General features: G+C 34.5%; 1 protein-coding gene across 1 annotated transcript in view; it reads right to left on the bottom strand.

Annotated features, from left to right (window-relative positions):
- Positions 1-12,329, bottom strand: part of LOC150095987 (uncharacterized) — a 340,717-nt gene that overhangs the window by 63,462 nt on the left and 264,926 nt on the right. The window contains exon 9 of the mRNA XM_090409460.1: positions 3,260-3,387. Coding sequence (XP_090265586.1) covers positions 3,260-3,387 — 128 coding nt within the window. The remainder of the gene's footprint in view (positions 1-3,259; positions 3,388-12,329) is intronic.

The raw sequence follows: 12,329 nt of genomic DNA, 5'->3' as shown, positions 1-12,329 counted from the left end.
ATGCCAACTTGCAGGAACAGGGCACTTTATGTACTCCAGGCACAGTGAGGTGAGGAGAGAGAGAGAGAGTGGAAGGATAGCAAGTTTTCAGTGGAGCTTAATAGTGCAAACATTGTATGTTTTTTAATGACCTGGCTGTAAAGGATGGTGATGGCATTCCTGAAATCCTTCCAAAGAGAAGGTCTTGTGCTCCACTGGAATAAAAATTATAGGCTTTATTGGTTAGTTTTAATAATGCCATATTGTTAAGAGGGATGGTAGTGAGAAAGTCTGTGAATGATACATCTGCATGTGTGGCTGGGTTTTCTGTATACACTAAAGGAGAGGTTACCATTTGGACAGTGTGTCACTAAGGTGTCTAAGGAAAGGTAAACTATTGTTAGTTTCCTTTTCCACCATAAACTGGACGATTGAGGTGACAGATGGAGTCTAATGTGTCTAGACCATGAGCCAAATAGAGAACACATCATCCACATATTTTAGCAAAATAGAAGGTTTGAGGGGAGGGAGAAGCTGATTTTATGACTTGTTTTGGAAAGTGGAGGTGAGATGGGGGAAACCCGTAGCTGTTCCCTTTAGCTGTTTATAAATTGTGTTCTTCCAAGAAAAATATTCAGCACTGATAGCAAGGAAAAGAGATCTAAGATATCAGAAGGAAAAATGTTTTTCAAGTGTTAAGGTATCAACAAAGCTTATCAATATATCTATTATTTAAAGTTAGATTTTCAATGGAGGTTTTAAAATGGATAGCTTTTTTTTAAAATATATACAGGGTGTTCGGGATAAATTTGACAGTTTCGTAAGGAAAAAGAAAATCTTCTTTGTATCTATTAAATTTAATGAATTGACAAAAAAACATTACAGGCAGAGTTAATTACAATACTATCAACAAGATTTACTCAAAATAACCACCATTAGCATCGATCACAGCTTCAATTCTGCTTCGGAACCTCGAACAAGCTGATGCTACAGTCTCCCTGGGAAGGGCCGCAAAAACTGTTTTAATTTTATCCATTAACTGGGCTTTTGTATTACTGGAAGTGCGATTGGTGTCTTTTTCAACTGCGCCCCATACAAAATAATCCATGGGGTTAAGGTCTGGGGAGTTTGGAGGCCAAACATTTGGACTGGTGAAGTCGTAGAAATTTTCAGACAACCATTTTTGACTTTTCCCAGAGGTGTGGCAAGGGGCCGAATCCTGCTGCCATACATACGGCCTACCATTGGCTACCCTTGTTATCCAGGGCTTGACTACAGTTAGCAACTCCACGAACAAAGCCCGAATTCCAATGCCAGGGTTCTTCAACACCTGTTCCTGCAGATTTGCGAGGAATTCTGCTGTACGAACGCAATCAGATCGTCTGCTAGGGATCTTTCTTCTTGCTACATCCTCGTAGTCACCATTGCAAGTCTCTAGTTCATGCCTGATTGTTTTTACTGTATTCAGGGAGCATTGGGCAGCAGTCGTAATATCCTTATTTTGATGGCGGGCACGAATCATCATGATACAAGTTATTCTCTTCCATGATTCAGGTGGGTTCCAGCTATCCATCCTTTCTGACATCTTGTATATGAATGAAGAAGAGTCCAAACTTTTAAATGAAGAGAAGTGTGTGTTAATACATGTAACTTACGGAAAAATATAATTAATTATAAATATGTCAAATTTATCCCGAACACCCTGTATACATAGAATGTGGTGTGACTAATGAGGGAGGGGGGAGGGGAGTTTGCGAGCTGTTTTGATAATTTGTAATTGGGAATCAGTGGCATCTAGTATAAGTCTTAGGAGGAAATTGGGATTATGGATTTTTGATAAACCATATAGCCAGGGGAGGGGAAAGGATGAGATTCAAAGGGTTTGAGCTTTTTTTTTTGTGTGATGTCAGGAGAACAAGAATATATTCATGACTTATTTCTAACAGTATTAACAACACCAAATGAACTATTATAAAAAGATGTTTTATTAACTTCCTTATATTTCATTGAATTTCAAATCAGCATCATCAGAGCACAACACAGCATATATATGTGACAGTGAGTAAGTGAAACAATACAATTTTAATGGACAAAAGATCTGACTTCCTATTTTGGTGCCCTCTAATGTTGTAAAAAAAAATACAGCTATGTGTGAGTTGCTCTTAAAATAACAGTGGCCCAAATTTTTGGCAAATTAATGCAACCATATTTGTTCAGGTTAGAAGAATTCTTCATAGCCATGACTAACTCAAATGGTTATAAAGAATTCTCCTAACCTGAACAAATATGGTCGCATTAATTTGCCAAAATTTTGGGAGACTTAACTTTAAGAGCAACTCCCACATAGGTGTAATTTTTTTATTTCTTTACAACATTAAAGAGCATCAAAATAGGACTTTAGATCTTTTGTCCATTACAATTGTATTGTTTCATTTACTCTCTGTTGTACATACAAGCAGTGTTGTGCTTTGATGATGCTCATTTAAAATTCAATGAAATATAAGCAAGTTAATAAAATATTTTCATAAAGTAGTTTGTTTGGTGTTGTTAATATCATTAAAAATAAATCATGAATAATCAACACCTAAGCCTATCTGTTAGATTTAACAAGAAGATTATTATTATTATTTGACACCTCCAGGGAGTCCAAAGACTCATCGAGGGATGGCACCTACTCTACAACTCTGTCTCCACCATTCAATCCACCAACTACAACGAGCCGCAACTACACCAACACCATCTACCACTAGTATTTTCACAGATAATCACAAACATCCATGCCCATGGTGGGATTCAAACCCACAGCCTTTTGGCTGGAGAGCGAATATGCTAACCGCTCAGCCAACCAGGCCTATTTTTAAAGTATCTGGTGTGACATAAGTAATGCAGTCTCAGAGAATCGTCCATTTCACAATTATATTCGTTAAGGACTGTGGCATTACCCTTATCCGCTCTGGTGATGACAATACTATCATCTTTTCATAGCTCTCTGAGAACAGCAAGTTGGCCAGAATATAGATTACTTTTTACAGACAAAGATTGGGAAAGAATATTAGCAGCATCAAGTCTGATGCTGTTGACTATTTCAGGAGCATCGTTACAGATTCTACATTCTAGAAAATGCCAGAAACAGGAAAAGGAAGATTTTTGAAAATTGCAAACATTTTTATTTTTTTGTTTGTATGAACAAATGTTAAGAAAAAATATAATCTTTATAAACAGATTAACACTTGGATACAAATTTTCATATGCTAATAGTTGTATTTGCTCACATACTAACCTCTGTTAGTGACAGCTGTCTAACTCCATTAACTGTCATTGAAAGAACAGCACAAGGGCCATGCAGACGACATTTTATTTCACTTGGATTAATCATAGCATGAGCAATAAACAGTAAACAACCTTTACCTAGAGGGAGAGAAAAAAGTTAGGTGGCACAACATACACAATTAAAATTGCATTACTAAGATAAGAAAAGAGCTTAAAATTCATCAATATAGATTTTCTCAACACTTACCTCATATTTATGAATTAAAAAAAGTTCATTGCTGATTTGAAGACAAACTTTAAAACAGGGGTACATAAGTGTCAGTTCAATACACTTATAATGCTATTGTTTCCACATGGACATGATATATTATAAGTTTAATTAGCACACTTATTAAACAGGAAAAAAGAAAACCAGGACGTCCTCTTAAAAGATTCAATGATGACTTCTAAGACTAGAACAGGCCATTCTAGGCCTAAATCTTTGATAGGCATGATGATGATGACTTATTAAACATATCAATAAGATTGGTGGGGAAAGTCACAACAATGGGGATATGAAGACACAAATAGGCATCGTGTTATCAATTTGGATACAAAAACTTGAGTCCAGTTTTAAGATTGTTGATATCGCATGTGAATTTAAGTTAAGCGAGTCGACAATAAAAATAATCTTTAAAGACAAAGTTAAAATTAAAGAAGCAAGTGACTCCCTTCTCAGCAAAGAAACTTTCCCATTTTCAGGGCAAAACTATTCGGGCAATGAAAAAATTGTTAATTGTTTGCATCAAAGATTTAAATAAAAAATTGACACGTCAAAATACAAATAATAATGAAAAAGACTCTCAATCTGTAAAAAATAGTGAAAAAATCGATTAATAAACTATACCAAGAATGTAATATTAGTTAATAAAAAATTAAAAAATGAGTTCCTTTCACAGAGACTTGTTCAAATTGCTATCTAATATTCTGCTTCTGTCTTTTCTATAGGTATCTTCATGGGCACTGTTTTGCTGAAAAAATATTATTATTCCTTGACTTTAAGCATCTAAAAAATAGCAGAAATCATACATCTCAAATTCAGTTGCTGATAACACACTTATTAATAAATATTTAGGATGAGTGATAGTTAAAGATTAATTATCATTAGATTTAATCAATAAAAACATGAGCAGTAACCAGGGGAAAATGCTGGTCTTGAAATTCATGCTTGCTCTTGTTATCATTCATGGAGTGAGAGGTGTGATTGAAATCTGATTATCGGAATAATGAATTACAGGTAACCCTCGTATAATGCAGATGTTAGGTTCCATAGAAATACCATGTTATATAAATCGCATTATGCGAGACTCAGATCACATACAAAAAGTAGGGTTATATTCCGAAATTGGTTTAAAAAAAAATTATATAAACAACAATGACATATCCAACAAAAATATGTTTTTATTTAATTCAGTTAATTCATAAGTTAAGAAAACATAAACTATGACACAAATATATAGTATAAAAGTATAAAAATTACAAATTGTAATTAAGCTTAATTGCACATAATGCATAAATGTTTTAGGCAAAATAAAAATAAGTGCATATTTTAATCTTTCATAGCACGATGATTTGAGGATCAGTTAATAAACATTAGTTTTGTCATTTAATTCTGTTTTTGGAAACTTTGAATCCAGGAGCTGATCTTTCATTTTTTGAAATATAGATGCGTTTGACATTTTTTCCCAATATAACCCAGATTCATCAGCATTGAACACCTGGTCTGCATTATAAATGTTTATAAATGTTGAGTTTTTTGTTTAATAAGATTTCCATCCAAAGGAATTTTCTTTTGAGTGCATCTTCTTTCCAAATCATTAGAGATTTCATTTTTCTCTCAGAAAATTGTGTACACGAGCAACGAGCTTTGCACTTACTGTTGACCCAGCAATAAACACTTTCTCAGATTTTATGTTCATTGTGTTTGATTGTTTGAATTGTTGATTCATTTAAATTCAGAGTCCTTACAACAACTGGTTTTTCTCCATTTTTCAACCGATCCATGATTTTAATTTTTTTTCTTCGAGAGAAATTTTCTTTTCAATATTCATTTTTTCCCCTTTCAATGCAATTTGTGGCTATTACTATAAAAATAATTTTTTTACATAAAAAAGCATTACATATTAATTATGTATGTAACTCACCAGAAAATAAAGTGCTCAGCTTGAGATAACACACTTATGATTTTTAATGTACTTTCCTGGCAGAAAACAAAGACAATTTTCATCAAAGCTGTATAACTGAGAGGAGACCTCCACATAACCTTTAAAGGAATGCGGAGAACTGACCAGGGCTTCTGACCTAATGTCCAATCCTCACCTTCTCGTGGTGCACCCTGTTGGGTATCTACTTGGATACTGAACGAACGAGGACATGCTGGCAATTTGGGATTTAGCCAACCAAATTGTATTCTTATTGGTTAAACCAAAATAAAAAATGATGGTACGACATGACAAAATTTCATGCCGGCTGGGGCGTCGCCCGGTTAAACAAGGCCCCCGTTGTTTTCGCCAGGGAACCAGAGCGAACAGCGAAAAGTCAGCTACTGGAACAAATCTGAAAACAAACCCCAACTCAACATCACCAGAGTTAAAGATCGGTACTATCAACATAAGAAGCCTGAATGGCAAAGAAATGGAGCTAGCTGAGGGATTAGATAAGTACCAGATCGACATAATGGGGGGGGGGGCTGAAACAAAAAGACAAAAACTGGTGAGACCTTTCTGAGCAATAAATACAAAATGTTATACTCAGGAAATGACAATCATGGTAAAGAAGGAGTTGCCACAGTATTCAACACAAAATACGAGGCTAAACTTGAATGGCAGGCAGTCTCAAGCAGAGTGATGTGGGCAAATATGAGAATGGGGAACTGGACGATGAGACTTATTTGTGCCTATGGTCCCACAGAAGGGTCTCCTAAGGTAGAAGTTGAGGAATTTTTTGAAGCTTCAGAAAAAGCAACTGACACAATGAAAAAGGAAAAGTTGGTCCTTGTTGGGGATCTAAATAGCAGAGCAGGAAATGATTGTGAGACGTACAAAAATATTTTGGGAAAATTTGGAGAAAAGAGCAAAGCTAATAATAATGACAAATATCTGTTGGATTTCTGCTCAAGATATGGACTGGTTATTACTAACACCATGTTCCAACATAAAAATGTGCACAAATTCACATGGAGAGAAGAGGCAAGGAATAAGAAAAGTCTTATTGACTATGTTACTGTTGATAGTGATGTTTTCTCCCTGGTGCAGGACACCAGTGTACAGAGGATTTGAAATTGGAAGTGATCACTATTTAGTCTTGAGCAGGATAAAATTGAATTTCATATTGAAAAGAATAACATGTAAGAAAGTTTAAAAGTAAATAAAAGTTGAGCAGCTCTCAGATGTGAACTGTAGACTAAAATACACAAAGATTATTGAAGAAAAAATGAAAGAGTTTGAGAATAGGAATCAAACCTTGGAGATTCAGTGGCAAACTCTGCAGAAAACATTAATTGATTCTGCCAGAGAGGCACGTGGTGAGGTTGTCTGCAAGGATAAAAAAATCAGAACTCCCTGGTTGACACAGGAAGTTAAAAAGGCAGTGAAAGAAAAAGAAGAAAGCATATCAAAAGTTCCTGGCAAATAAGTCAGCTATGCTCTTAGAGAATACAGAGACAAATGCAAGAATGCTAAACACTGTGTAAAACTAGCTAAACAAAAGTCATGGGAGGACTTTGGCAAGAATATAGAAAATAAATATCAAGAAGGTGGCAAAATATTCTGGAGGTTGTTGAAGAAGCTTAGGAATGGAGGAAAGATTGCTGTAAAAGGAGTTAGAGATGATAAAGGTGACATGAAGACGGGAGAAAAAGATATCCTTGAGGTATGGAGTAATTACTTTGAAAAACTTCTAAATGAAACAAGCAGTGATGACAGCACAGTGGTAAAAAACACTGACCAGGCATGCGGTCAGGAATACATATCCATACTTGAAGTTGAAAAAACCATCAAAGGCTTGAAATGTGGAAAGGCAGCAGGAGTAGATGATATTCGACCAGAAATTGTGATGTATGGTAGTATAAGAGTCTTACAGTGGGTGCACTGCATAGTTCAGAAAGCCTGGACAGAGGGACGAATTCCCAATGATTAGAGTAGAGCTCTCATAGTACACATATATAAAAAGGGAAATAAAACTGAATGTGAGAATTACAGAGGTATTTCATTACTGAGTGTTCCTGGCAAGATCTATGCAAGTATACTTGAGAAACAGTTGAGAAGAATTGTGCAAGAAAAGCTTGGTGAAGAACAAGCTGGATTCAGGCCAAATAGAGGCTGTCAGGATCAGATCTTCACTTTACGACAAATAGTCGAGAAAGCCAGGGAATATAACAAAGATCTGTATTTAGGTTTTGTCGATTTGTAAAACGGATATGACAAGGTGCCAAGAGGAAGCTATTCAATATATATGGTTTCAATGGGGCATTATATCAAACAATACTTAGTCTTTATTTGAGTTGTAAGTCAGCAGTTAGAATTGAAGGAAGTACAGGAAGATGGTTTAATGTTAAATCTGGTGTGAGACAAGGATGTACATTATCCCCTCTGTTATTCATTATGTATATGGATCACATTATGAAGGGAAGTGGTATTAAACACGATATCAAATTTGGAGATGTTAATGTCAGCTCTTCGCTTTATGCAGATGATGTTATACTTCTAAATAAATCTGCTACAAGTCTGTAAGATTCTCTGACTAAATTGAATAGCTGTTGTAATAGATATGGTATGAAGGTCAGCAATAAAAAGACAAAGACAATGAAAATAGGCAGAATCATTGAAAATGTCAACTGTGTTGTGAATGGAGAACCTGTGGATCAAGTGAAACATTTCAGCTACTTAGGCACGATTTTTACTGAAGATGGTAAATTAAATATAGAAATAGACAACAGAATCAGCAAAGCTGGTATGTTAGGAAGTCAATTGAATAAATTCATATGGAATAAGAGAGAAATTAGTCGGAACACTAAATTAGCTGTATACAAGACAGTGTTCAAACCAGTTTTAACTTATGGATCTGAGAGCTGGGTCAGAAATAAAACACTTGAGAGTCCTGAGAAAGATTATAGGCGTGAACAGATGGCATCAATGGCAATATCATATTAAAAACGAGGCTATTAGGAAAGAACCTGACATTGTCAACATCCAGGAATGCATTAGCAGAGCTAATCTCAGGTGGTATGATCACCTAAACAGAATGGGCGAGGAAAGATTAGCAAAACAAGTGTTCTCTGCCAGGTTGGCAGCAAAACGACCCAGGGGAAGACCAAGATATAGGTGGATTGATGCAGTACAAAGTGCCTTAGACGACAGAAATATAAGATCTGATAATGTTGGAGTCTTGACAAGTAACAGACTGATTTGGAGGAAAATTGTAGATAGGAAGTTAGTAATGATGTAGTTTTTTTCATGTAGTACTATCATATCCTGTACACCCCTTGAGGGTACATGGCAGGAATTTGATGATGATGATGAACACTTTATACAGTATCCAATTGACATACATACATGCATCTCCTAATATAAATTTGCTACTTATAACTACCTGCGCAATACGGGCAGACACAAATTTAACGAAGATAAAATTTGATTTTTAAGTCGCGCGGTGAAAAATATATGAAAAGATAAAGGGTTACTACAATTTCTAGACTGTGTTTTTGTCAAAACTGCATTGTATAAGTACCACGTTGAACAAGGGTTACTACAATTTGTAGACTGCGTTATATTGAAACTGCATTATATGAGGGTTACCTGTACTGACCATTTAAAACTATACATTTAGAAATTTATGTATGTTTAATCATACAAATACAACATTTATTTTACAAATGATAGTCTATATTTTTCAATTTAGCTACTTGAATACAAATTTACTATTTCTAGATATATACAATATACTATTTCTAGATATACACAAAGCTTAGGACTCTGTATCACATGAAATTTTAATAAAAAAATTAGAAGTGATAGGAATACGAGGTAACGGCCCTAAACTGGTTAAGAAATTACTTAAATGCCAGATAACAAATTGAAAATAAGCAACAGCTATAGCAGCTCCAAAACAGTAGACTGTGGTGTGTCACAAGGATCTGTCTTGGAACCAATTTTATTTAATATTTATATCAATGAATTCTGCAATCTTAAACTAAACAGTAAAAGAAATACTTTTGCAGATGATACAGTACTAATTTTCTCTACAGACAACCGAACAAATAAAAACTATCGTGAATGCTGATCTTTTGAAAGTAACAAATTGGTTCCAGTCAAACAAACTCAGTATGAATGTCTCAAAAACTAAATACGTAAATTTTAACTTGCAAAATACAACTGGTAAAACGAACTTCACTGCACAATTAATTTTGTATGATTGGAATTTGAGGACAAATTCAAATTGCAACTGCGAGAAAATAGAAAAAGTCAGTGTAATAACTTACTTGGGATTAAAAATTGAGAGTAGTTTAAGCTGGAAACCACATATTACCGACGTCGTAAATAAAGTAAGGATTATGTTAAACAGACTTTACTACCTAAACATATTCTTAAATTGAAATACGCTAAAAATATTATATTCTGCCTGGATTCAAAGCACAATACAATATGGTACATTAAGTTGGGGAGGAATCTATTGCACTACGCTGAAACCTTTAGTCTCGACTCAGCATAAAGTAATTAAAATTTTAACTAGAAACAAATATAAGGATATTTGTTTATATATCATATATGATACTGCAATGTGTAATAAATACACCATACTAAACATACTATCCCTTAGATATTTATACTTCTATAGGGTACTATTATTCATAAAAAACGACAACGAATATGTAAACATCAAACAAGATGCTTTCCTTAGTAGACATAACGACCTAAAATACATAGTTCCAAAAGCAATTAAAGAAGCAATGCACAAACATTATGCATATTTAGTGCCAAAAGTATTCAACACACTGTCTTTAACAATAAGAAATGAAACTAACCCAAACAAATACAACTCTAATCAAAGAGTATTTATTTTCCTACAGAAATGAGGAATCTCTGTTCAAAATAATTGTATAAATTATTACTTTTTTAGCATATTTGTATTCAAAGATCATAAAAATTTTAATGCTATTTAACTGCTTTATTTTGTTCCTAATTAATTGTTATCAACTTTCTCTGTACATATTAGCATGTCTCCTGCAATTTTATTATGTAATTATAATAATATGTAATATGTATATTATATGACTGTACATATACGTATATAATGAAAATGAATTACATAAATTTTTGTAACTTTATGCATATTGTAACCTGGATGAGCTGTTGCTCTTAGGTTACACATATGATTGTTCAACATTTTGTACTATTATAGGAAGTTTACAAATAAATTTTACTAGTTTAAAAAAAAAAAAAAAAATTCTACCCTAAGGTTCTTCTTTATGAGCTGGTCAATAACATCGTCATAAAAAGTTGGTTGTAACTTAATTTTCCCAAGCAACACGCACACTTGTAAAGGCTGCTGAAGCTCACTGGCTAGAGCTACGTTGACTGCGTATGGCCTGTGATTTAAGTAACAGAGTGAGACGACATGAAATGGCTATGCATGTGCATGAAATTGCAGTGCCGCTGCGAGGACCTGTAAGCGCCTACAACCGAGCAAGCCAAGGTAGCTTTGACTAGACGAGCAAGCATCGGCTTCGATACACAATGCAAAGCTCAATTATTGCCACGCAAGCTTAAGACGTCTTCTGTCTACAAAAATAAAAGCCTAAATGGAATGCTTATAAATGCATGCATTTATTAACAAATAAATAATACTTCTTTCTCAATTAATGAGTTTGCACAGCAAGCATGGAGAATTTGCCACTGACAGTAATTCAGAATGACCAGCATGCTCCCCAGATCTCAACCCTATAGAGCACATTGGAACACAATAGGAAGACACATTACTGCTCGAAATTCCTCTCCAGAAAACAAAGATCTTATCCTTGCCTTGAAGTAGGAGGGGGCCAATTTGCCTCAAAAACTCCTGAATCACTTGGTGCTATGCATGGTACGACGTTGTGAGAGCTGCATTGCAGTTTGGGGTGGACATATTCCATACTGAAATGTCTCTCAGCATAGTTTTCTGTAAGCACTGATTAATTCCTTAATTACATATTTAGGAAATTTTAACTTTTGACAAAAATGTATTGCAATGTAATTAGTATGAAATTTATAACTTTTTTGTGTAATATAATTTCTTAATATACTAGCGATACATTTATTTCCACATTTGGCTGTAGTCATGAAAATGTTTTCATAAACAAGTAAAAATGTAGTTTATCCTTGGCTTTTGGACACTAGTATATGGAATACACAGATGCCCAGGAGGAATCCATGTATTATGCTTGTTCAACTATGTATGAGTAGGAGCAAAGGCAGAGGCATAACTAGGGAGGGGCAGAGAGAGCGGCACCCCCCCCCCCAGGCAGCACTTTGAATCTTTTTGAACTTTTGCAATTAATTCTAAAATACAGTCTCGAGAATTCCTCGAAATTCTCGAGGAATTCATTCCCAAATATTGTAATACTACTGCAAATTTTCCTCACAATTGCTGTAAGTGTTGCTAGTTGTGAGAAAAGTTTTTCTAAATAAAAGTGATTAAGAATTATCTACATTACTATGAAATAGAATTTGCCAATGTAATCGACAATTTTGTTAGCAGAAAAGAAAGAAAAATAATATTTTAGAATGTTGAAATTAAAGTTTTACTTCAAAAATAAACATAGTGTTTTAATTTATTTCCCTATACGTCGTTTTGACTTTTTGTAGTATTTTTGGTGTGTACTGAGAGGGGGCGGTAAACTCAGGGACTGCCCCGGGCGGCAAAAGCTCTAGCTACACCACTGGGTAAAGGTCACAATCTTCCATCAGTTCACAGAAAGAAAGAAGTTTGCCATCTACATATGAAATTGGTTGATTCATTTTCAGAGGAAAATTCCTATCAGAGATACTATCTCATTAGTTGTGATT

This window comes from Typopeltis vanoorti, chromosome 19 (genome assembly GCF_054136105.1).
Source record: "Typopeltis vanoorti isolate ZY-2024b chromosome 19, IOZ_Tvanoo_1.0, whole genome shotgun sequence".
NCBI lineage: Eukaryota > Metazoa > Arthropoda > Arachnida > Uropygi > Thelyphonidae > Typopeltis > Typopeltis vanoorti.
Note: the sequence above shows the minus strand (reverse complement) of the source record. Positions and strands in the feature narration are given on the sequence as shown.